We start from the raw sequence: 27,037 nt of genomic DNA, 5'->3' as shown, positions 1-27,037 counted from the left end.
AATTTTAAAGACGTGGCGCGACGTGACGCTGCGCTTCTCGTCCGGTGTGCGACTGCCTGAAACGCTGTTTTTTTCACCTCCGTGCCCAAACGTCTTTGTTTGGGCTTCCGAAAGCGGATGATTTCAGGAACAAGTGGTTGCAATTTATTTTTTAATTCTGTTCCTGAGCATTATAACCCCAATTTGCTATTGTGTGCTGTGCATTTTACTGAGGACAGCTTCCACAACACGAGGGAGTACAGTGCCGGATTCGCCAAAAGCTTTTGTTGAAAGACGGAGCAAGGGGCGTGGCAGTACTGAAACACCGTCTAAGCTGTTCGCCAATCACAACGCACTGGGACAGCTAACCAATCACAACACATTTTGTTTTTCGGAAGGCGGACCTTCATCAAAGCCGGAACTAATCGAGCCGTTTGTGCCAGGCTGGAGAGAAAGGTATTTTAATAATGTAAATTATGTGAAAAATAATGTGTTTTTCGAACCACCAAGCATGAGAGCATGTTCTAGTACACCCCCAAAACAAAATCAAGACTTTGTAAAAGAGCATAATAGAGACGTGTAAGTTTTAAGTAAGTTTCACTCAGAACAGTAAGTAAATTGTTTTATTTGCCTTGAAAGTAGCTGTAACTTAATAAAACATGGTAAGTATAACAACTAAGTAAAGATAACTAATTAAATCTAAGTAAGGTAAACTATTGAATTTTACTGTGTACAACAGGGTTGCCAACTCTCATGCATTTGGCATGAGACACGATTTTAGGCTTTGTCTCTTGCTCTCACTCTGCTCATGTAAATCTCATGCCAAATTGTCAACCCTGCTTGTGACAAAGTCTCAGGTTTTAAATTTTGTAAGTTTTAATACTAAATTCAAACAATAAATACCGTTTGGCACGCTTAATGTGGTGTAAATCGTAAAATGTAGTGCTTCAGTTAAAGCCAAAGACACTGAAAAACAAAGATGCGACAAGCTTTGATCTCGCCAGTGTTGCCGCTCGGTCACATGGTTCATGGAGCTCTCCAAACAAACCAGTGCTGACAATACATTTGCATGGGTTTAAGTGGGATAACGGACCTTCCCGAAAACTCTCCTCCGAATTCACAAACACTTCGTACACATCAGATTTGATAGTTAAACATGTGTATGTTAATGAATTCCAATCCGTTTTGTAAATAGGGCGCTTGTGCACGCTCATTCACAATTAGCATAATCCCCACCTATGAACTACAGCTATGCAAATTGTGTGTCCAGGAACGCAGTGGAATATTCTGGTATACTTTCACAGGTTTGGCTCCAGTATATTGCATAAATGCAAAAAACAAAAAAATTATATATATATATATATATATATATATACTAATAGGCCATATGCCTAGCATTAAATATTTAAAAACGTGTGTCCACCAAAGAGTTTTTAGCAAGCTGAAAAATGTCAGGTGTTCTTCTTAAAACGACCAGCTGGTGGCACTTGAGAACACTTTGGTGGCTATGATTTGCTATGATTTGGAATATCCACGGCGGCAACGTATTACTAGTATCTAATTTTTAAGAATTTTACTAAATATAAAAAAGCAGCAACCAGTAATATTGACTTCTCCATTGTTGTAGGCAGTCGGGCAAGTAGGATGGTTGGTCGGTATTTGTCCCGCCCCTCCTCTATGTATGGCTGGGTAACAATGCCCAAGTTCTGATTAGTTAATTTGGTTCCACCTGTGTTGTTAATTATCTCATCAGTTCCTTTGTTTGGTCCCTGCTTATAAGTCCTCTGTTTTCCCTCTGTGTTTGTTGGTTCTCGTTTATGGTAAAGCATTTGTTATTCCCTGCATGTGAGTTCTTTTATTATTAAGGCTACGTTTACACGACAACGATGTAGTCAAAAACTGAAAAGTTTTTCCCTTGTATTTTTAAAACGTTTCACCTATACACGACAACGTTTTCAAAATGATTTGCGTTTACACATATCTGCGAAAACGGGCAAAAACGCTGTATGCCAGGCCAGTAGTTGGCGCTGTCACCTTGTTAGTAAACAGTACCTGTTGCCGTGTGTATATGATGTGTCTCCGCTGTTTGTTCGCGCTTGCCTTTAAAATCGACACGTACTGCACATGTCTACATACCTAACACGTACTACGCACATGCATGACGTCACCGTTTTCAAAGATTCCCATTTTGGGTGTTTACACGGAAACAGTGGCGTTTTCAAAAACTTGCACTTTGAAACCCGTTTTCAAAAATATACGTTTTCAGTCCCCAAAACGCCGTTGTCGTGTAAATGAACAGGCAAAATGCAAAAAAAGTTTCCCGTTTTTGACTGAAAACGCTTTCGTGTAAATGGCCCCTCAATCTCGCTCTTACGTTCATCTGCATCTTTGTGAGCTTATTCCTACACACACCCGTGACATTGTTAACATACTTTACTAGCCTTTTGTTTTGGAGCTTTTAAGCAGCTATCATGTTGTCATGATGCAAACAGGAAGTAAACTGCTTTGGTCATGTGACAATTTGCACTATCCATGTGACACTGCACATATTTAATATATGAGACCCTGTATTTTTTTCCATATTTGCAGGAAATGCACTAAAACACCAGTCTGTAAAATTTTTAGGACTTTATAAATGAAAACCTTCTTTACGGTCACTATTGTGACCGGTGGGATTAAATGGGTTTTAAGCATAGTTGTTAGCAGTAAGTTCTTACATTATTTAAATTTTTTTTTTATTTTCTATTATAAAATCACTAATTTCCTGTCAGGAGATTTGCCAAAGAAAACCTCTTGAAGTGATTCTGACAGACTGCTGTAATAAGGTCGCATACACGAAAAAGTAGCTGCTTACATTGGGTCCTCAGGACATGAGTCAGCCACGAGGCACGCCCAAATGAGGCCCTGAGGTGAGCACAGTCATTGTCACAGCAGTGTTTCATCGTTACTTTGGAAAACACTGGCAGCTACCTAATGTCAAGTCAAAGTACATCAGCTAAGTCGGGACTTCCAAAAAATACATGTGCACTACAGAAAAAAAATAAAAATATCACTACACATGTTTTTTCCATACAGAGTATGGAGTTACAAATGTGTGTGTTACAGTACATAAGCCCTAAGAGGCCATGCATTATTATTATTATTTTTCATTCTTGACTTTACATGATATTGGTGAACGGTTGCTCCACAGAAGAAGAGGTTCATGATGAGGTAATGAAGTCTTGCCACACCCCAGACTCAGCCCATCCCCATTTTGGAAGTCTAGAATACTTAATATATAAGAATACTTATCTAAGTTTGTCCAGTCAGTCTGGGCAAGCTTCCAAGCCTTCCAATCGCATTTTATAATGTTCTAGTAACAGGCACTGTTTTATAATAGGTCTCTCCAATACACCAGTCTTTGTCTTCACTTTTACAATCCTCACTAACCCTTTGGCATCAGGTAAAACTTCAATCATTCTTCCTAGGGGCCAGGAACCACAGGGTGCTGAACTATCCACAATCAGTACTATATTTCCTTTCTGAAGATCTGGTTTAACTTAACATATGAAAGGTAAAACTGAAGGTAAAACTAACCTGTCTCACGACGGTCTAAACCCAGCTCACGTTCCCTATTAGTGGGTGAACAATCCAATGCTTGGTGAATTCTGCTTCACAATGATAGGAAGAACCGACATCGAAGGATCAAAAAGCGACGTCGCTATGAACGCTTGGCCGCCACAAACCACTTAACTTCTTTTCTGGGAGCGTCCTAGGCTTTTTCGCGCTGATGGCCTGCACCCCAGCAGAGTCGGAGCGGAACACCTGTCGGACAACATCTCCAGGACGCTACGCGTGTAAGCCTTTCTACTCGCTGCGGGAGTTTTGCTCGTTCATTCTCGTAAGTGTGTACATTCCTCCGCACGCACACGTGAGCTCCGCTTTACAGAAACTTGCTAATCAGATCACAGACACAGAACAACAACACCCGGACTCTGTTTTATTAGATCACTCTCACCCAAAGCAGTTATTGTAAATGAAATGATCACAGATAATCGTTTTGATGTACTCTGCTTGACTGAAACCTGGCTAAAACCTAATGATTATATTGGTCTAAATGAGTCTACTCCACCAAGCTACTGTTATAAGCATGAGCCCCGTCAGACTGGTCGTGGCGGCGGTGTTGCAACAATATATAGTGATATTCTCAATGTTACTCAGAAGACAGGATACAGGTTTAACTCATTCGAAATACTTCTGCTTAATGTTACACTGTCAGATATGCAAAAGAAATCTATTGTATCTCTTGCTCTGGCTACTGTGTATAGACCACCAGGGCCATATACAGATTTCCTAAAAGAATTTGCAGATTTTCTCTCAGACCTATTGGTTACTGTTGATAAAGCGCTAATTGTCGGAGATTTTAACATTCACGTTGATAATACAAATGATGCATTAGGACTTGCGTTTACTGACCTAATAAACTCTTTTGGAGTCAAGCAAAACGTCTCCGGGCCCACTCATCGTTTTAATCATACGCTAGATTTAATTATATCGCATGGAATTGATCTTACTGATATAGATATCGTACCTCAAAGTGATGATGTTACTGACCATTTCCTTGTATCGTGCATGCTGCGTATTACTGATATTAACTATATCGCTCCGCGTTATCGTCTGGGCAGAACTATTGTTCCAGCCACCAAAGACAGATTCACAAATAACCTGCCTGATTTATCTCAACTGCTCTGTGTACCCATAAGTACACATGAACTAGACGAAATGACTAGCAACATGGGCACTATCTTCTCTAATACATTAGAAGCTGTTGCCCCCATCAAATTGAAAAAGGTTAGAGAAAAACGTACTGCGCCATGGTACAACAGTAATACCCATTCTCTCAAGAAAAAAACTCGTAGTCTTGAGCGCAAATGGAGAAAAACTAACTTGGAAGTTTTTAGAATTGCGTGGAAAAACAGTATGTCCAGCTATAGACAGGCTCTAAAAGCTGCCAGGGCCGAGCATATCCACAAACTCATAGAAAATAACCAAAACAATCCAAGGTTTTTATTTAGCACAGTGGCTAGATTAACAAATAACCAGACGCCACCCGATCTACATATTCCCTCACAGTTTAATAGTAATGACTTTATGAATTTCTTCACTGATAAAATAGATAACATCAGAAATACAATAACAAATGTAGATTCTACAGCGTATAATACTTCAGCTTCATTCATCGCACCAAAAGATAAACTGCAGTGCTTTACAATTATAGGACAGGAAGAGCTAAATAAACTTATCACTGCATCTAAACCAACAACATGTCTGTTAGATCCTGTACCCACTAAATTACTGAAAGAGTTGTTACCTGTAGCAGAAGAACCGCTTCTCAATATTATTAACTCGTCGTTGTCTTTAGGTCACGTCCCAAAACCATTCAAGCTGGCGGTTATTAAGCCTCTTATTAAGAAACCACAACTAGATCCTAGTGAACTGGCAAATTACAGACCCATCTCAAATCTTCCTTTTATGTCTAAAATTTTAGAAAAAGTTGTGTCTGCTCAATTGTGCTCCTTCCTGCAAAAAAATTATCTCTATGAAGAATTTCAGTCAGGTTTCAGGCCCCACCATAGCACAGAAACTGCACTTGTTAAAATTACAAATGACTTGCTTCTTGCGTCAGACCAAGGCTGTATCTCATTGCTAGTTTTACTTGATCTTAGTGCTGCGTTCGACACTATAGATCATGACATACTCATAGATCGATTACAAAACTATACAGGTATTCAAGGGCAGGCTTTAAGATGGTTTAGATCCTACCTGTCCGATCGCTACCATTTTGTTCATTTAAATGGGGAGTCATCTCGATTATCACCAGTAAAATATGGAGTGCCACAAGGATCTGTCCTAGGTCCTCTGCTATTTTCGATATACATGTTGCCCCTTGGTAATATTATTAGAAAATACGGGATTAGTTTCCACTGTTATGCTGATGATACTCAACTATATATCTCAACAAGACCAGATGAAACTTCTAAATTATCTAAGCTAACAGAATGTGTTAAAAATTTAAAAGATTGGATGACCAATAATTTTCTCCTATTAAATTCGGATAAGACAGAGATATTACTTATTGGACCAAAAGACAGTACACAGAATCTCTTGGATTACAATTTGCAACTAGACGGATGTACTGTTACTTCCTCTACAGTCAAAAATCTGGGTGTTATATTAGATAGCAACTTGTCTTTTGAAAATCATATTTCCCATGTTACAAAAACAGCATTCTTCCATCTTAGAAACATTGCCAAGTTACGAAATATGTTACCTGTTTCTGATGCAGAAAAGCTAGTTCATGCATTCATGACCTCTAGACTGGACTATTGTAATGCACTGCTAGGTGGTTGTCCTGCATCTTCAATAAACAAGCTACAGGTAGTCCAAAATGCAGTGGCTAGAGTCCTTACCAGGTCAAGAAAATATGATCATATTATCCCAATTTTACAGTCTCTGCACTGGCTACCTATTAAGTTCCGTATCAGTTACAAAATATTATTACTTGCCTATAAGGCCCTTAATGGGTTAGCTCCTGCGTACCTTACTAGTCTTCTACCACGCTACAATCCATCACGCTCCCTAAGGTTGCAAAACTCTGGACTTTTGGTAGTACCTAGGATAGCAAAGTCCACTAAAGGAGGTAGAGCTTTTTCGCATTTGGCTCCCAACCTCTGGAATAGCCTTCCTGATAATGTTCGGGGTTCAGACACACTCTCTCTGTTTAAATCTAGATTAAAGACACATCTCTTTGGCCAAGCATTCAAATAATGCATCTCATAATCTTGTACTGCAGTTATATCTGATCAAATGCACATTATTATTATTCTTTAGTTTGGGTTAAACAAATCAATTTTGCTTGTTTGGAACAGCAGCTACGCTAATTATGTCTGTATTTGTCTCTCTGTTTTTGCCACGGGATGTATGATTTACACAAGCTTCAGTCTGGATCCAGAACACCTGAGAAGAGATGATGCCAACCCCTCAGAGGACCTCAGATGATGCCAACCCTGAAACAACTTACAGAACTACCACATTTTGCTATATGTTTGATTGCATCATATAATAATTGTTGTTAATAGTGTTCATCGTCTGTTTTATTACGTCTTAAATTGATTTTTCCGTACATTTCTGCCCTATGTACATTAACTGACAGTCACCACTGATAAGCTACCACTAAATATTGTAGAAACTTAATTTGCTGTAAAGTTGCTTTGCAACGATTTGTATCGTGAAAAGCGCTATACAAATAAACTTGAATTGAACTGAAATGAATTGAACTTTGATCCACTTTTGCCTTTCCTGAAGTAAATGCAGGTATTCTTTGATCCTTTTCCAGAATAGATCTGCTAAGTACTGCACTTGTTTCCATCTGCGCTTGATGTATATATCGGTTTTGTGACACAATCCAGGTGGAAGTGGTGGATTAGATTTCAGTAATAAAATGTGATTAGGAGTCAATGCTTCAAGGTCTTGGTAATCATCAGATACTGTTGTTATAGGTCGACTATTGACTATTCAAGATAGAAAAAAGTGTCTTCGTCTCCCAAAGTCTGCAGACGCAAAATAGAAAAAAGTGAAAGTGACGTGGCCAAGTATGGTTACCCATGGTTACTAGGAATTAGTGCTCTGCATTTATCCCATCCTAAGTGCACACACATAGCAGTGAACACACACACACACACTGTGAATGATAATGTATAAACAGAACCTCCTTAAATCAACATGAGTTAAAAAATAACTGATCTAACCGTGTATGTGGATATTAAGACTTAACAAATAATGTGCTGGATAAAACAAAATGGGGAAACAATTTCAGGTCATAAGGTGCACAAGGAATTAAAAAAACACACCCCCAATAGAGTGTATTATTTCAATTTCAATAGAGCGTAATATACTCATAAGAATTTGAGCAACATATAAGGGTGAGTAAATGACAGAATTTTCATTTTTTTTAGGTGAACTACTCCTTTAAGAAGAAATGAGTAAAGTGCCTAGAAAGATATTTCACAGAACAGTGATTCTGGGATGCTTTGACACAATTAGTGGCATCTAAATCACCTCCCACTCTTCCTCCAGCTCCTCTCCACTCAGAGAACCCACGTTGCCATGGTTTTTGCTCCTATTGTTTTGTAGAGTCTTGGTAAGGCGCTGGTTGAGAGCACCAGTAGGAGCAACCGCCCACAGTTCATCCATCGGGGTCACTGCAAAAGACAACTACTTGGTCAGTTTTTATCATTTACATGTGCAGATGCTCATTTTATCATTAACCGATTTTAAAAACTCACCTGCAAGCCAGCTGAACAGTCCTGGGATCTTCTTCCAGTAGTCTCCAGCTGGGTTCTTCTCTGTAATGCCGTATCGACGAGCCACTGCACCATTATAAAGGCGAACCCAAGCGGTCCTCAGACTTAGAACCAGTTGACTTGCCTGTAGTCCTACAATTTTGAAAAAACAAAAACAAAACACAAACTTGAACCTGCTCTAATTAAACATCTATGAAAATGAGTTGAAGAATAATAGCGTCTGAATACAAGAATAATAAAAACAGCAGATGAAATTATGTAATGAAGGTATACCAGGAATGTGCTCCCAGGCAGTTCCAACAGGCATCTCCTCAGTGATGCCGACGCGCACATGCACATTGCCTCTGTTGTCCAGCGCCCACAACATGCTGTCATTAGGACTCGTCTGAATTTTCACTAGATAAAGGCCAGCAGGCTGCTCAAAGAGAACATGAGAATAAGAAAAGTGCATAAGGTTGGTGAAATAATCCCATGGTGTATTCCAAGGGCCAAATTATCCCTCACTGGTCATGGTAGGAATGGTTCACTGAAAAAAATTGTTACTGTAAACAAGAATTTCAGTATGCGTGACATGTGGCCAAGTATGGTGACCCATACTTGGAATTAGTGCTCTGCATTTATCCCATCCTACGTGCACACACACAGCAGTGAACACACACCCGGAGCAGTGGGCAGCCATTTATGCTGCGGCGCCCGGGGAGCAGTTGGGGGTTCGGTGCCTTGCTCAAGGGCACCTCAGTCGTGGTATTGAAGGTGGAAGAGAGCGCTGTACATTCACTCCCCCCACCTACAATTCCTGCCGGACCTGAGACTCGAACTCGCAACCTTTGGGTTACGAGTCTGACTCTCTAACCATTAGGCCACGACTTCCCTACACAAAGATGACTTGTCTTACCATACGTATAAGTCTTTCCCAGACCCCTCCGTGATGTGAGGCTGATGGAGGGTTAAAGCTCCACTGAACTCCCTTCTGAAGCATAGCATTGTTAATTTTATTTTGGTTCCATATCTCTTAACAAGACTCCGTCCTCGTTTTGTTTCAAAAGGTCCGAAATAATCAACTCTGACATTACTGAAAGTTGGAAGGTCTGCACGCAGTCGTTCTGTTGGTAAGTCATCCATCTTTTGTTCTCCAACATGTCCTTTCATGTGTCTACAGATTACACATTTTGATATGACTTTACAAACTGCAGAGTTGCCATTTATGATCCAGTATTTTTTCCTAAGTTGTGACAGAACATGATTTCTACCACCATGTCCAAAATTACTCGCTTGAAGGGACACCTGTGCACTTTTAACTGGGGCTTTCACCATTTGATTTGAATAATATTTGGGTTTGATATGTAACATGCTAGGATGAGACTTGCTGCAAGTATTACAGGTGAGACGTTTTATGCAGTCTTTATTAATGTGTCCAGCCTTTGTCAGGCATCCAAAACACACTCCATTTTGCTTTATAAAAGCAATTTTCTCTCTGCGAGGAATTTTCTCAAACCTTGCACACGTTTTTAATTCCATGATTATCATTACAGAACAAGCATGCCTGTTGAACATCTGACTGTGTTGATTTTACATCCACTTTCACAGCAAAACTTCCCTTGGTTTTGGGTTTTAGCATTTTGGATTGTGTTCTGTTCACATTAGGATCTTGAATATTTCCAAACATTGGATCTGAAAGTATTTTGGCTTGGTTTTGAATAAAACAGAGCAGATCATTCATTTTTATTCTGCCAGATTGCTCTTGGATTTCACATGCTCTTGAACGCCACTTTTCCCTAAGTTTGTATGGAAGTTTCATGGCTGTGCTTCTCAAATTAGAGACAGTGTTTAATTCTTCCATATATTCCATCTCCTCCATGGCATTGCAACAACTCCTTAAGAACAATGCAAAATCTTGTAAAGCTTGTGAGTCCTCAGATTTCAATGTAGGCCAGGAAAAGGCTTTCTCAACATACGCACAAGAAATTTTATACTCATTTCCAAAATGTTGTTTGAGCAATTTATTTGCTTCTGGATAACTTCTGTCTGGATTCATATGTTGACAGATTTTGACCAACTTCTGTGCTTGCCCCTTTGTGTACTGAATTAAAAAGTAAAGTCTGTCTTGGTTGTTTGTGGTCTTACTTTCAATCAAGTGTTCAATGGAATGAATAAAGGAACCGTACTTAAGAATGTCTCCATCAAAAACTTGGATGTCACATTTTGGTAAACTAGACAACATGTTCTGCTTTACTAGAATCTCAGGTAGATCATTTTGCCTTTGCATAATATTGCAGAATTTGTCTGCTTCTTGAGATGAATTCCGTGAAGAGCTGATTTGATGGCTTCGCCATGCACTTTGTGAAGTAACCTGCTTAACTTTCAACTTGTGATCAGAACTTTGCTGATATCGAGTCTGATACACAATACTCATTCCAACATCATAATGACTTTGACTTGCATTTAAAGATAAAGATTTCACATCGCTTTCATTTTTGGGGCGCACAACGGGAGATTTATAAACAATGATTTCTATCACCATGTCCAATCCGTTCATGTATGTCTTGCAGAATGAAAGTAGAGGCATGGAGATTTTTTGGAAGAATAATTGGACGTTTAATTTCGTCTGATGTTGCAGATTTGCTTAGCCAACCTCCAACTCTTAAGACGCCATCTTCCAGTATGGGGTCCAATTTGTAGAGATTACTACGTTTACTCATCCATTTTCCAGTAGAGGAGGTATTTCCAAGACTTGAAATCTCCTCTTCATATACTTGTCTTTGACAGTACATCACAATAGCCTTTTCTGCCAATAAAAAGTCATTCAAGAAAATGGACTGTTCACTGAATGAGTTCTTGACAGCATTAATTTTATCAGCTACTACTCTGCCTTGACTCCGTGTATGCATTTTGAGATTGGACTGGATTCTTTTCCTTGCTGTACAAATCAAACAAAGGGTATTCTTCAGTTAAGGAACCATGTCACTGCTCTTTTCAAATTAGTCCAGCTTGAGAAGTAAGTTAGAAGCTGATCAGTAGGATTTTTATCATGTGTGATGACAGTGTTAAACACAATAGCAGTCTTTTTCACTTCAGGGTCATCTGGAGAGAGCATAGAAGAAATGGATGTAATTGAGTTCTGAGGCCAATCTTGTTCCTTCATCCATAGAAATTCTGGTCCATGAATCCATTCTGTGCAATTCATCAGCGTGCTAGCATTCACTCCTCTAGATGTCTTATCAGCTGGATTTTGTTTAGTTCCAACATATTTCCATTGAGACACATCTGTGTTTTCTCTAATGATTGATATCCTGTTAGCCACAAATGTGTTAAATCTTGTACACTCATTTGCAATGTATTTCAACACTGATTGACTATCAGTCCAAAATGTAGATCTCCCGAGATTCAATTCCAATTCCTTCCTCACCATTTTATCCACTCTAACAGCAAGCACTGCAGCTGTAAGTTCCAAACGAGGGATAGTGGTTTGCTTCAAAAGACCTACCCTGGCTTTGCCTAACATGAAGGCCACATTCACTATGCTTTGTCCTGCAATCACTCTTAGATAGCTTACTGTTCCATATCCATGGTTGCTTGCATCCGAAAAGTGATGGAGCTCTACTTTTGTAGATGCCTCCAATGCCTTGCATCCAAGTGGCTTCACACATCTTGCAACTTTAAAGTCTTTAAATTTCTCAAGATCATCAAGCCATTTTGTCCATTTGCTCACTGCAGCTTGAGGAATCTCTTCATCCCAACTCTGTTTAGACTTACATAGTTGTTGCAAAATTAGCGTTGCAGTCAGGGTAAAGGGGCATAAGAAACCAAGTGAATCATAGATTGAGCTTACTATTGAAAGTATATGTCTGCAAGTGTAAGGCTTATTCTTGATGGATATATTAAACTTGAACACGTCCTTTTCAGTACACCATAACAATCCAAGAGCTCTTTCAGATGGTAATATGTCTTTATCTAGATCCAGATTTCTTAGCTCCCTTGCTCTGTCTTCCTTTGGGATATTAGATAGCACTTCACGGTTGTTGCTCACCCATTTTTTGAGCTGAAATCCTCCTGCTAAACAGAGTGATGTAAGATCTTTCACTAATGATACTGCTTCCTTTGCTGAGGGAAGTGACTTCAAGTTTCACTGTGCTAATCACTTCTGGTAGAAAGTGATTTTTGTTATCAACAGCTGTTTGTCTTAGTGTAAAATTTGCACAGCTAGGAGATGACACTGCTCCAAAAAGATGGACCAACATGCGATGTTCAACAGGAGGTACACTGAATTCTCCATCAGGCCACCACAGGAATCGTAAGAAGTCTGCATTGGTCCTTGTCACTTTGACTTGATGAAACATAGCTTTTATATCGGTCATTATTATAGTGAACTGGTCAAATCATCACCTTGCAAAAGTTCATCATTCAAAGATCTTCCACAGTACCTTGCACTGCAGTCAAAAAACACTCAGATACTTCCTTTTTGTGGATGGTAAATACCATGGTGTGGAAGATACCATACTTTTCCTTCTTGGCCTTTCAACTCATCAAGAGGAACTGCCTCTACATGCCCTTTATTGATAACGTCTGCCAGGAATTCAGTGTATTCACTTTTGAACACTTCATTGTTCTTAAATTTATTTTTCAAACTTTGCAAACCCTGGTCTGCAACTTGATAATTATTAGGCAGAATCAAATTTTTTTCCTGATTGGTAAGTCCAGACAATAATGTCCATCTTGCAGCTTTACTGAGTTCTGTAAAATTTCAATTAACCTTTAGTCCTCTACGGACATTTCTCGACACAGACACGGAAAAGTTTGATCCAAATGCTCATCCAAATAAGCATTCATACCATGTTTCCCAGAAGCAGTATCGTCCTTAAGATCATCAGCACCTTTCAAATATTCAATCTTTGCTGTGTTGGCAGCAATTTCTGCTTCAATTTCCAGCATCTCTTTCTTTTTTCTAAACTTCTCTCTTTCTTGATCCAGTTGCTTCAATTCTTCTTCCACAACATATTTTTCCTTTAACACAGCAGCATTTGCCAGTAACACTGCTCTCTCTGCTTCTGCACAAATACGTGTCAAAGTTGTGGATGACAGACTGGAGCTTGATCTTCTCTAGGCACTAGATCTACTAGATCTACTAGATCTACTAGATCTGCTACTGCTGCATACTGAGACTTTATCGTCTTTATCACTGCAGATTCCTGGTTCCACAGCAGATAAAATCACCTCTTTACTGCCAACAGAATCAGAATTTTCAAGGCTAAAAATCCACTTTGTTACTCTAGAATAAAATGCATTAATTTGTGCCAATTTAGGTTCATATCAACTTTTCATGTCTTCATTTCTGTCCTCTTCATTCAACATATCAGCATTTGCTCTCTGTATGGACTTGAATTAATCAAACATTGCATCTAATTTACTCATGTTTGCTTTTACTTCACCAACATGTTCCGTATCAGCCATTAACGTATCAATGATATTCATTCGTCTTGTGATGTGCGACATTTTGCCGGCTCTATAAGAACACATTTGTGAGGCCTCTTGTTTCAAATCAATACTGAATAAACCAGTGTTCAAATCAGCGACAGATTCAGCCATCCTTTACTTAGACTGTTCAAATATCTCCGCACACAGTCAAAAGTTTATATTTCTTGTCCGTAATCTCATTTACGCGAGAAAACACAAGGATTTCAAACGGAAAAAAGTTCATCCATTTTCCAAACACTTCAGTTGACAATAGGTTTAGGGTTAAATAGGTTTAAACCTATCTGTGGATAGGTTTAGGGTTAGGGGATAGAAAATATTGTTTGGTCAGTATAAAAGTAATAGAAGTCTTTGAAAAGTCCCCACAATTCACAGAAACAAACGTGTGTGTGTGTGTGTGTGTGTGTGTCAGTGTCATGTTAATCAGACTAATCACCTTAGAGGCTACTTCATATATCTCTCAAATGTAATCCGTTGTAGAATCGCTGCTGTCTCTTTACGAATGAATGGAATATTAATGTCAGACAATGCGCAGTGAACATTCGGAGTAGGGGTGTCCTGGGACTTTACTATAGTGCTATAGGCCACATGCTCTATAGTGTGAGAGGCGGCGAACAAAGGTAACCTTATGTAACTGTTCGCTTTTTTTTTCTTTTAGCTCCTCCCAACCGCCTTTATCTTCATGTTTTTGCTTGCCATCACAAGCCCACTCTCCTTCGCGTCTGTTTTGGTTTCTTATAAACAAAAATAGATTGCATAAGCACCCCCTTTTGTCGGCCGTCAACGTCACTTAATCTGACACTTTTTCTTTGATGATGAATCAGCCAGGCCGACGGCCGTTGGGTGGATGGCCGTTCTGGACTTCTCCAGAATGTCCAGATGGCCAGTCCGCCCCTGGTGGTGGGACTAGCTCCATGGCCTAAGGCGCACAGTTTCAACTCAGATTTGGTTGAACCTCCTTATTGAAACGGGCCCCAGGGCCAGTATGTATATGTGGAAAAGCTGATTACTGTTTACATTTAATTCAACAATATCGCTGTTAACATTACTCGTTTCCCCATGTAGCCTGCATGTAAGCAGCTTTCTCTACCACAAAGGAGATGGTAATGCTGTTACTTGACGCTGATGTACAGAACTAATACTACATCTGAGGAAGACATATATTGTTTTCGGTTGCTTAGTTTCCTTAATTTTGTATCATGGCTTGTGTGACGTTGAATTGTAATACTGGGATTGCCCTCATATGTCACACTCCAGGATTCCCCGATCTACTAGATCTACTAGATCTACTAGATCTGCTACTGCTGCATACTGAGACTTTATCGTCTTTATCACTGCAGATTCCTGGTTCCACAGCAGATAAAATCACCTCTTTACTGCCAACAGAATCAGAATTTTCAAGGCTAAAAATCCACTTTGTTACTCTAGAATAAAATGCATTAATTTGTGCCAATTTAGGTTCATATCAACTTTTCATGTCTTCATTTCTGTCCTCTTCATTCAACATATCAGCATTTGCTCTCTGTATGGACTTGAATTAATCAAACATTGCATCTAATTTACTCATGTTTGCTTTTACTTCACCAACATGTTCCGTATCAGCCATTAACGTATCAATGATATTCATTCGTCTTGTGATGTGCGACATTTTGCCGGCTCTATAAGAACACATTTGTGAGGCCTCTTGTTTCAAATCAATACTGAATAAACCAGTGTTCAAATCAGCGACAGATTCAGCCATCCTTTACTTAGACTGTTCAAATATCTCCGCACACAGTCAAAAGTTTATATTTCTTGTCCGTAATCTCATTTACGCGAGAAAACACAAGGATTTCAAACGGAAAAAAGTTCATCCATTTTCCAAACACTTCAGTTGACAATAGGTTTATAAATAAATAGGTTTAAACCTATCTGTGGATAGGTTTAGGGTTAGGGGATAGAAAATATTGTTTGGTCAGTATAAAAGTAATAGAAGTCTTTGAAAAGTCCCCACAATTCACAGAAACAAACGTGTGTGTGTGTGTGTGTGTGTGTGTCATGTTAATCAGACTAATCACCTTAGAGGCTACTTCATATATCTCTCAAATGTAATCCGTTGTAGAATCGCTGCTGTCTCTTTACGAATGAATGGAATATTAATGTCAGACAATGCGCAGTGAACATTCGGAGTAGGGGTGTCCTGGGACTTTACTATAGTGCTATAGGCCACATGCTCTATAGTGTGAGAGGCGGCGAACAAAGGTAACCTTATGTAACTGTTCGCTTTTTTTTTCTTTTAGCTCCTCCCAACCGCCTTTATCTTCATGTTTTTGCTTGCCATCACAAGCCCACTCTCCTTCGCGTCTGTTTTGGTTTCTTATAAACAAAAATAGATTGCATAAGCACCCCCTTTTGTCGGCCGTCAACGTCACTTAATCTGACACTTTTTCTTTGATGATGAATCAGCCAGGCCGACGGCCGTTGGGTGGATGGCCGTTCTGGACTTCTCCAGAATGTCCAGATGGCCAGTCCGCCCCTGGTGGTGGGACTAGCTCCATGGCCTAAGGCGCACAGTTTCAACTCAGATTTGGTTGAACCTCCTTATTGAAACGGGCCCCAGGGCCAGTATGTATATGTGGAAAAGCTGATTACTGTTTACATTTAATTCAACAATATCGCTGTTAACATTACTCGTTTCCCCATGTAGCCTGCATGTAAGCAGCTTTCTCTACCACAAAGGAGATGGTAATGCTGTTACTTGACGCTGATGTACAGAACTAATACTACATCTGAGGAAGACATATATTGTTTTCGGTTGCTTAGTTTCCTTAATTTTGTATCATGGCTTGTGTGACGTTGAATTGTAATACTGGGATTGCCCTCATATGTCACACTCCAGGATTCCCCAACGTCGCTTAACATGAAAAACTAATACAGTGATATAAAAAAGACCTCAGAGGCAAGCAAATGCGGCCAGAAGAATGCATTTTCTTTATAATCACTTTTTCTAGTGCCGTAAAGTTAGTTTTAGGTTTGTTATTCGCTGGACATTCGATTTCATTTGCCACTGATCTATAGATGAATCATGTGTAAACCCTCTATGCATAAAAGTCCAGTCATGATGTTTTCATGCCAGATGTTTAAAGAAACAGTCAGATGGAGTAGAAAACGATGAACAAGACATATCTGATGCCTCATATAATTTCTTGTACCTGCACAAAACCACATTTCCCCCAGTCTACTGTATGTTCTGTGTATAGCACTGAATCAAGCACAGTAATAAGGTGAAATATTATTACAATTTAAAATTAACGTTTTAAAATATATTTTAAAATGTTATTGTCACACAGACTTTGCATGTAGACTTTGTTGTGCACCGTTTTCCTACTTTAGTTAATGTTTATGTTTAGCTGTGTATGCCTCTATTTAAGTTCATGCCTTTTCAGTTTGTGTCCAGCCTCGTCTAGATACCTAGCTTTGTGTGAGTTTTCCCTGCATTTATGTCTGCCTGAGAATTATTCTATTAAATACCTTTGATCCTTATATATTTGTCTTTGTGCATATGATTTATGCTACAAGTTGTGGGAGTTATTTAGTCATGTGATGGCAAAGCTGAATTTTTAGTGCTGCCAAATATATTTAACATTTGCAACATTTTTATGGAAATTGTGAAACTTTTTTTCCAGATTCTTTGATGAATATAAAGTTCAAAAGAACAGCATTTATTAGAAGTAGAATGTTTTGTAACAATCCATAAGTCTTTACTGTCACTTCTGATCAATTTAATGCATCCTTGCTGAAAATAGAAGTATTAATTTCTTTCAAATAGATAAATACAAAAATATTGTTCTATCTTCTTAAGCGGAAACAGGTTTCCCTGATTTGTGAAATGTTGATTACTTCAACTGTACAGTACCTTCTGTCCTGGAGGGCCCTCAGGTCCCTGAAACGAGAAAATGATAAAAAGGAGTTAAAATGTACCAAAATGAACCAACTAAACCAGAACAATTCTGGATATGAAGGAACAATCTTCTACGCTGTGATGTGCTTTAACTTTTTCTGCTAAATAACTAGTGTGACTGTTTAATGTTATAATGAATATTGATATTCAAAATCAGTTTTCTTAATAACCTTGCCACAATGTCATTTTTCAATATATTAAACTGAGCACAAGAAAGTAGCAAGCCTTTGGGGTGTGTCCTTAAATCTAAGTCCAAAAAGAAAAGCCATTTCTTTGTCTGATTGGTTTAAGCATAGACCCAAAAATGTGTTGGTGTCTGTTCGCTGGCAGGCAGAGAAACCAGTCTTATGCAAATTACTGCTCAAATTAACCACCTAATTAGCACAACAAAGCATTGCCACAACAGGGGTGTATTCCAGAAGGGATGTTCAACAAACTCTGAGTTAAAACTTGAACTCTGAGTTGACTTACCCTGAGATTGGAAACTCTGAGTTTTCGTTTTCAGAACAGCTGAACAGAGTTAGTTCAATCCACTCTGAGTAGGTTGACTCTGAGTTTAGCGTGTGCACCATGACTATGAAAAGCCATGATCAATGGAGCTCCAAAATTACGATTCACCATGGCAACAGCACCTGACAAAAAGACTTCCGCATACTACGGAATACGTAACTTTAATTCTAAATCAATGTTATCAGAGGTGAAGACTGACAGAAAGGTAATTTATTGAACTAATATTCATTTTCATGGTATCCCACGGGCAAAAAAAAAAAAAAAGAAAGAAAGAAAATGTGGCAGCAGAAAAAAATTAAACATAAAAACATAATTCAGTCAGGTAAAGCTTCAAGTGTGAAATGGGTGTAGGCTACATGACTTTACAAACATTTGACATTCAATAAATATCATTCAGTGTCTATCTATTTCAATGTGCCACAGCTTTTCCCACATATAGTCTAATGCTTTTTCACATAATTAAATTATCTCTAATCCAACATGCTACATTTCTTAATTAGGGTAATGAAAAACATTTGACTTCTATTCAGCCAACAGCAAGAAGGCAGATACTCGTAAAATGGGGGGAGAACCTGAACCAGCACCACTGACAGATGAAGAGGAGATGACCACAATACCAATATTAAAATCCAACAGGAAAAAGAATAATTGTTGCTTTTGTATTTGTAGAACATAAAGATGACCGCTGGTAAGATTTGCTTTAATCGTTTTACGCAACTTTTTAACATGACTTTTAAAATTTAACTGAGAATCTAAAATCATACCAAGATATTTTTCTTCTGATACTTGTTCTATAATCTCATCTTTAATTCTAATGTTTAATGATTCTGTTACCGGTAATTTTCTTATTGAAAAGCATATGGTTTTTGTCGTTTTAGTATTTAAAGTTAAAAAAGAGGCATCAAGCCAAGCTGACACTTTCTCTAAATTTCTTGTTAACTTTTCTTCAACTTCCATACAGTTCCTACCAGATACGTAGACAACCGGTTACGCATATATCTTGTACTACCATTCCATCTGGCATCCTTCCATTCCATACAGTAATCAAAAGACTTCATTATGAACATTTTAGTGCTCAGAGGTTGCTCTTTCTAGTAAAAATACACTAAACACAATGCGACATCTGTGGCATTGTGCTGTGCAACAGCTCATGAAAAATGGGGGCAAAAACAAAAGTGTTGCATTTATAATTTTGTTCAGTGTAGATAGATAGATAGATAAAAAAATATTAGATAGATGAGTTTGAATGAGTTTAAATGGATTAGAGATAGTACATAGAAGGGAAGCTTAATGAAGTCTAATGGGCTTCAATTTGTTTACATTTGAATTTTGACAGTTGGTGTTTGAATAGTCTTGGCTCATCTGAACATTCCGTCAATGTAAGTCTATGGGATTTTTATGATTTTTAATCTTCATTTTTATGAAAACCATAAGTCGGATCAGTCTGAAAAGATATAACACACTAATCTGGCTGTGCTGATTTAAATCTAGCGGTTCTTTTGTGTTTGTGTCGCAAGTTCAGTGACGCAGGTAGTGATGATTCTCTCCGGCCAATCCGTGATCAGCAGAGTTTACACATCACGTTTTGGTAACGGTACAGTTCACTTGGAACCTCAACCGAGGTGGTACTAAAAAAAGTACCAGGTACCAGGTACTGTACCCAGTGGAAAACCCCCCAAAAGTGAACCGTACCGAGCCGTACCATGCAGTGGAAAAGCGCCATAAGTCAGATCAGTCTGAAGAGCTGGGCTGAGTTTGGTGGTTCTAACTTGAAAGCTCTTGGAGGAGTAATACTGGGTATTGACAATATTGACAATATGTAATACTGGGGTTGCCCTCATACATCATATTTCAGGATTCCCCAATTACACTTGACATGAAAAACACTTGACTTGGCTTAATGGACTGATACAGTGATATTAAAAGCCCAAACTCAGGTCCTGAAGCTTTGTGTCTGGTCCACATACAATCTTAAAGTGCGGATGGGACAGAGCAAAGCTAGGGCTGGGTTAGTCTCAGCTTCAGACGTCACATTCACACACCACTGGCTGAACGTCTGATGCATACAGCACACTTAGCTGGAAACACTTTGGGAGATTCTAAGTTGTCACCAGATTGGATAAATTATACTGGATTTCCAGGAGAGGTGTGTGTTGCGTTCTTTAACATTCCACCTGGAAACAAAGATTCTGCAATGCCAAACCCTCTCATGTTAGAAGAAAGTCATCTTGTTTACAACTGTGACGATGAGCGCTTATCAGGATCAACTAAACGCTGGATTTTCAAAAGTATGTGAAATATTTATAGTTTGTGGCATAGAATCTTTAAAATATGTCCAAGAGTTTTACGCACCAGTCTGTTATTGTGGTGACATTTCCACGCCCATAAACATGACGCGGCCCAAAACCAAATGTGATTGGTTGCTTTACCTGTCAGTCATATGGACTCTTGGGCAGGCCTTAGTCATTCAAAGTGGCCAAGGTTCCCAGACCTTCTGCCGTCAGTCTGAATGTCTGGCTATGTGAGACTATGGCAGGGTCTGGCTCCTCCAACTCTTGCAGGTTCATTACCAGATCTCTGAATGGAGTAGTAGGAACCTTGTCTCCTGGCTGCCCTGCCATCAAGAGTGGTGGGGGTGGAAAAGCTACCAGAACGGTTTTGGGCAGTAAAAGGTGCTGTCCATGAACTGGTGAGCTCTTCATTAACTTCCGGGAAGAAAGGCACAGGGGTGGGGCGCTGAGAACCAGCGGGTCTCCATTTGAGCCCGACCCCCTCGGCAGCCCGGGCAAGCATAGCCATCATCTCCTGTTCTGACTCAGGCATTGCCACCGTCCCAGAAGGCAGCAGCGCAGCCAAATCTTCTTCCCCCAGAAAGCTCAGGCTCACGCTCTAATGCAGCAATATCCGGACATCGGAGGGAGCACCGAAGGATCGACTAGTACACTCCGAGAAGGTCCAGCACGTTCCTTGGGTATAGTATCTCCACTGGCCCCTGGGAGGTTGGTTCCTCGGAGGGAAGTCCTCACAGTCACTCTAAAACCACGCAGGTGACTACCTGAAGCAGTCCTCCTCCTGGGAAAAGAACTGGATCTAGGCAGAGGCACTGGAACTCCGCCCCTCTGGAGGTAATGGAGTCTGACGGCATCAAACGGCAGACGTTTTAGACGCGTGCTCCAACTTCACTTCAGCACCAGGCACAAGTCAAATGAGCGTGGAAATGGTACTGGGCTCGCAGTGCATGCTATTCAATTGCTCTGGCGCACGCTGTGCCCTGTATCATTTCATATCAAAGCGGGAATGAAACTACGTGCATGCAATGTCGAGGTCAGTTAAGTCATGAAGTTACCAAAAAGGGGATTAAAGCTGCCTTAAAACTGTGCATGCATGTAATATATTATATATGAGTCACATTTAAGAACATGTCTCTGAAATGGTTTTCAAAAATGTCCTGCAGCAGCCCAGCACTGTCTCCCTCATCTAACACACCCGATTCAACTTGTCAACTCATTAGAGATTTTAAGACTTGAAAAGGTAAAGAGAGTTGAGAGAAAATATGATGCGTGTCAGATCCGCGTCACGTTCAGCAGCGGCAGCTCTTAAATAAATAGCAGCCAGAACAACCTAATAACCCGGCTGCTGTGATGTCTGTTAATCAATGAAAAAAAAAGAAAAAAGAGGGAATCAATAACTTTTATAGCTTTAAGGATTCATCTATATTTAATTTAGAATTTAGTGTTTGATAACTTCAATTTCAATTTCTGTATATTTTTCCGGAAGGGCACAGGTAAATATGACATTTATTATAATGGGTTTATGTAAAGATTGTTTTAAGTTCACCTGAATTTGAAGTAAAATTTTTAAAGTCTAATAAATATTAAAATTGATATACCTCAATTATACTGTGATGCTGAATGGTTATAGTCAATGGTTAAATATTAGGTCGGAAACTATTTTATAGAGACATCAGTATTGGTATCAGTGATACTGGTCTTTGAAAGACGCCATTGAACAAATATTAAAAATATACTGTCTTAATGTTGTTTGTACATTAATTTGAATATTGAATGTGAAATTATTGCAATATAAAAGTACATTTAAAAACTTTAATGTAAGGTGGGATTAACTGCGATTAATTTCAGAAAAATGTGCGATTAATTAGTTAATTTAACTGATTGACAGCACTAATATATATACAGTATATATATATATATATATATACACATATGTACACACACAGCTGAACAGAGTAAGTTCAATCCACTCTGAGTAGGTTGACTCTGAGTTTAGCGCATGCACCACGACTATGAAAAGCCATGATCAATGGAGCTCTGAAATTACTATTCACCATGGCAACAGCTCCCACCAAAAAGACTTCCGCATACTACGGAATATGTAACTTTAATTCTAAATCAATGTTATCAGAGGTGAAAACTGGCAGAAAGGTAATTAATTGAACTGATATTCATTTTCATGGTATCCCACAGGCAAAAACAAAAAAAAAGAAAAAGAAAAAAATGTGGCAGCAGAAAAAAATTTAACATAAAAACTTAATTCCATTAGGTAAAGTTTCAAGCGTGAAATGGGTGTAGGCTAACGTTACATGCCTTTACAAATATTTGACATTCAATAAATATCATTCAGTGTGTATCTATTTCAATGTGCAGCAGCTTTTTCCACATAGTCTATTGCTTTTTCACATAATTAAATGTTCTCTAATCCAACATGCAAATTTTTTTAAAATTAGGGTAATGAAAAACATTTGACTTCAATTCAGAAGCCAACAGCAAGAAGGCAGAGACTCGAAAAATGGGGGGAGAACCTGCACCACCACCACTGACAGATGAAGAGGAGATGGCCACAATACCAATATTAAAATCCAACAGGGAAAAGAATAATTGTTGCTTTTGTATTTGTAGAACATAAAAATGACCAAATAAACTGTGAATAATTTGTGTTTATTTAACAGCTGTGTTACGGCATATATCTTGCACTACTTCCATCTGGCATCCTTCCATTCCATACAGTAAACAGTTTCATTTTCAGAAGGTGCGATGGTGAGAATATGTGTAATCAATGCATCCAATCACACTGGAAATCCTAAAGGAAATTCTAATTATTAGGTTACTTAGAGGTCGCAACAAGATTTTATCAAGTGAACACCATTTAAAAATGGTACCGTTGAAATAAATATGCATGTGGATACGGCAAAATAAATAAATAAAATAAAACCCTCTCCTGATGTAAATGTAACTCCCCGCGAATTAATGCAGCTTCCTCATCTACAGGATCCCTTATATAAAGACGTGCCATTTTTGTCACATTTACAGTGTCTGCATGATGAAAATTAAAGTGGTCTGGTGAGAAAAATAATCTTGTTTCCATTTTCATTAAGATTATTTTTCTTACCCCGCTGGCAATTAATTTGACTTGTTTACCCCAGGAAACAAGACTAAATATCGTATATATTTTTTCTTATATAGAAAATGCATCATGATTTAAGATTTTTTTGATTTTTGTTCTTGAAATAAGGCAAAAATCTCAGCAATAAAAGCAATTTTTGCAGCGTGAATGAATGAATGAGGTATTTAAACATTGCTTACACTTTAAAAAGGGGGAGGAGACCGAAAGAAACTCTGGGTTTAGAAAGAAGAAAACCTGCTCCAGACCAGGTTAGGTTCACAGAGTAAGTTACTATGGTAACTTACCGAGAGGTTTAGTTTTGTCTTTTACAGGAACCGAAAACCCTGAGTTTCCCTTTTCTGGGGTTAACAAACTCTGAGTTTCCAACAAACCCCGCTTTCTGGAATACACCCCTAATCTAAACCAGGTTTTGTCAACTCTAAATCTACTCTGAAACTTAGATTATGTTCAGCTAGCTTCATGCAACAGCCCACAGGTGGTATGTTCAACTCCGTAGCATCTCAGAGATCTCAAATCAATAAATTAGCACCCCAGAAGCATAATCAGCATAATCATAATGAGACATAATCAGTCAAAAGCTACTGACATGCCAGTCCTGTTGTGTTCCAGCTGTGGTTCTTACCTTTTTTTAAAGACTGTAATAATGCCATATTGTCTTACTTTTAATGACACATTAATCTTTTAATGATGACATTACCTCTAGTAAAAAGTCATTATGCACTCAATAAATAATTTGTTTGTCTAACTAAATCAAGGTGATTTGAGGCGACTGATGGAGGGACTCTCGCTGCGTCCGAAGGGAGCTGCGGCTCTGCTGCACTGGAAGGGAGAGTCCCCCTTGCGGCTGAATACAAGGCGCGGTATGATGGCTCGGATGGTAGGCTCTCACAGCGTCTGAAGGGAGCCCGTGAATCTTCTGCACCGGGATTGAGAGTCCCGTCCGCCGCTGAGTACGCAGCGTAACTCAAAACGACAGACGGATGGCTCACACTGCGACCGAAGGGAGGCGCGGCCCTGCTGCTCCGGAAGGGAGAGCCCCGTCTGATGCTGAATAAGCAATGAGATTCGAAACGACGGCTGGAGGGCTCTCACTGTGACCAAAAGGAGCTGTGACTTACTGCATTGGAAATGAGAGCCTCCGATTACCCGAGTAAACAACGTGATTTAAAAGCAACGTAATTTTTTTTTCTGATCAGGGCTACATGGGCCTGTATCTGATTCTGTGAGAGGCCTTTTTGAGCTGCTGTAATTGCTGCCCCAATACAAAATAATTGTCTGGAAAATTTTTCTGCGGTTAAGCCTAATTAAGCGATGATCAGATTTAAGTGTTTTTGGAACCAAAAACGTGTTACGGGGTGGTTAGAGTCGTCAACGAAAAGAGGGTCCAGTGCTGATTTAGATTGAGCGTTCCTGAGTTGGAAATAAGAAAAGGGAGCCTGATAAGGTTGAATTGGAGATGGGAGGTTAAAAATGTATATATAGTGGCCTTTTCTTTCTTGGTCTGTCTTACTTTGCTTAATGAAGTAAGCGATAGTTTTGCTATCAAGTATGGATAAATCAGAGATGGTCGGATGGAGTTTGGGGTTGAATTTAGAGGTTATTGCAATTTCTGAGCATCTCAGACAACCGAAGAAAGCCAATAAAACATGGCGTCGAGGGTACGGGCGGTATGGATCGAATGGTACCCTGTGCGGAGATTTTGGATGCATTTAAGGATGTCCAGAGTTATATGTTGTCTGGAATCCAGGCTTGATGGTTGAGAGCACTGAATTCCTTTGATTAGAAGAGAAGTTTGAGAATTATTTATTGTGGGGGAGGGGAAGCTGTAGATTAGTTTGTGAAAAAATTGAACACCACTTACGTAACCTTTAATAGACCCGGCTTGGAGGTTCTTAATGGAATGAAGGTAGGAAATAAATGAAGTAATTGCGAGGAGAGAAAATTGGCAAATGGCAGGTTATAGAAGAGGTGAAATGCTTTGAAACATCTCCAAGTTGTTAGATATGAATGGATAGTTCTGGGTAAAACTGCTTGGAGGATAGAATAGAGTGATGCGTCGAGGAGAGGTTTTAAGGGATGAGTTATGGGAATATGAGTTGCGAATAGTGAGGTACTGGGGTTGACGATGGGTCCGTCTCCGGCGGCATTCGGTGGGGTAGGTAGTGGGACTGCTGTGAATAAAGTGTACTGAGGTTTAGATTGGAGAGAAGGGTTAGAAGGAAGATAAGGAGGGGCCATAACCATTTGCGGAGGCAGCCTCACGCATGGATTAGCCCCTGGTGTTTGGGGAAGCATGTAGGAAGAGGTAGAAGGAAATGAGGGAGGGGCCGTAACTGTTTGCGGAAGCAGCCTCACGCATGGATTAGCCCCTGGCCATTGATAGGGAAAAGGAGTAGCGGAAGGGTAAGAGTAAGGTGGCTGATCTTGAGCAGCTAGCAGAGGCAGCCTCACGCTTGCATCTGTTGCTGGAGGTAGAAGAAAAGGAGTGGGAAGGATAGGAGGTTGGAAAGCCATGCCAGCGGGCGATGTTGCGCGCGGCACGGTAGCTGAAGGCACCGCAATGATTCGTTGAGAAGAAGAGGGAGGCAGTGCAGTGTGAGGAGTGGCGGAGTCTGGGGCGCGGCCCAGGCTTGCTGATGGCCTGCTGCGTCTTGACGCTCGAGGTGAGCCGGAACTTGATCTGGAAGAAGACGACATTATTTTGAATGAAGTAGAGAGCTGTGAGGGAGAGGAGCATGGGACGCAATTGTCAGCGGAGGCAGCCTCACGCTTAAATCGGCCTCTGGGCTAGTGTCTGCTATATGAGTTGGAGGCCACTGAAAAGGAAAAGGATTAGACGTAACAGGAAGAAAAGCCTGAGATGTGTGGGCCTGAGTTGCAAGCGGAGGCAGCTTCGCGCTTGTTTCAGCTGCTGTAGCTGTAGGCCATGGGGGCTTTTGATATTCGGAGGAAAATGCTGGAGAGCCTGTGCAGCCTGCACAGCTAATGGAGGCAGCTTCACACTAGCATGTGTTACAGGAGCTGGAGACCACTGAAAAGGAAGAGGGGTTAGAAGTAGAAGGAGGAAAGTCTTTTTTTTTTGGTAACACTTTATAATAACTTTCATTTATAAATAATTAACAAACATTATATAATGCTTAACAGATCATTAGTTAATATACATTCACATAGCTAGAAATATGAGATAATGTTCTTGTTAATGTTTACTAATGAACTTACTAAACATTACCTAATGATTAACATATGACTATTTAATGTAAATTGAAAAGCTTACAAATGTCAGTAAATTTTCAGTTCATATTATCTTAATTTGTTGGTCTTTGTTTGTTGTGTAGACCTCTATTTACACATCTTAACAAATAATCTATTAATTATT

At 39.5% G+C, this 27,037-nt stretch overlaps 2 protein-coding genes across 2 annotated transcripts in view; both read right to left on the bottom strand.

The window, feature by feature from the left end:
* Positions 1 to 27,037, bottom strand: part of col25a1 (collagen type XXV alpha 1 chain) — a 345,048-nt gene that overhangs the window by 152,193 nt on the left and 165,818 nt on the right. Inside the window, exon 8 of the mRNA XM_016575979.1 lies at positions 17,686 to 17,712. Coding sequence (XP_016431465.1) covers positions 17,686 to 17,712 — 27 coding nt within the window. The remainder of the gene's footprint in view (positions 1 to 17,685; positions 17,713 to 27,037) is intronic.
* Positions 7,808 to 8,860, bottom strand: LOC107758275 (tectonin beta-propeller repeat-containing protein 2-like). Its single transcript, XM_016575981.1, has 3 exons — positions 8,595 to 8,860; positions 8,304 to 8,453; positions 7,808 to 8,219 (listed from the first exon to the last, which is right to left on the bottom strand). Exons 1-3 carry the CDS (start codon positions 8,770 to 8,772, stop codon positions 8,068 to 8,070), a joined length of 480 nt encoding a protein of 159 aa, XP_016431467.1. The 5' UTR covers positions 8,773 to 8,860; the 3' UTR covers positions 7,808 to 8,067.

Source organism: Sinocyclocheilus rhinocerous, unplaced genomic scaffold (genome assembly GCF_001515625.1).
Source record: "Sinocyclocheilus rhinocerous isolate Xijiao unplaced genomic scaffold, SAMN03320098_v1.1 scaffold1015, whole genome shotgun sequence".
In the NCBI taxonomy this organism is placed as follows: Eukaryota; Metazoa; Chordata; class Actinopteri; order Cypriniformes; family Cyprinidae; genus Sinocyclocheilus; species Sinocyclocheilus rhinocerous.
Note: the sequence above shows the minus strand (reverse complement) of the source record. Positions and strands in the feature narration are given on the sequence as shown.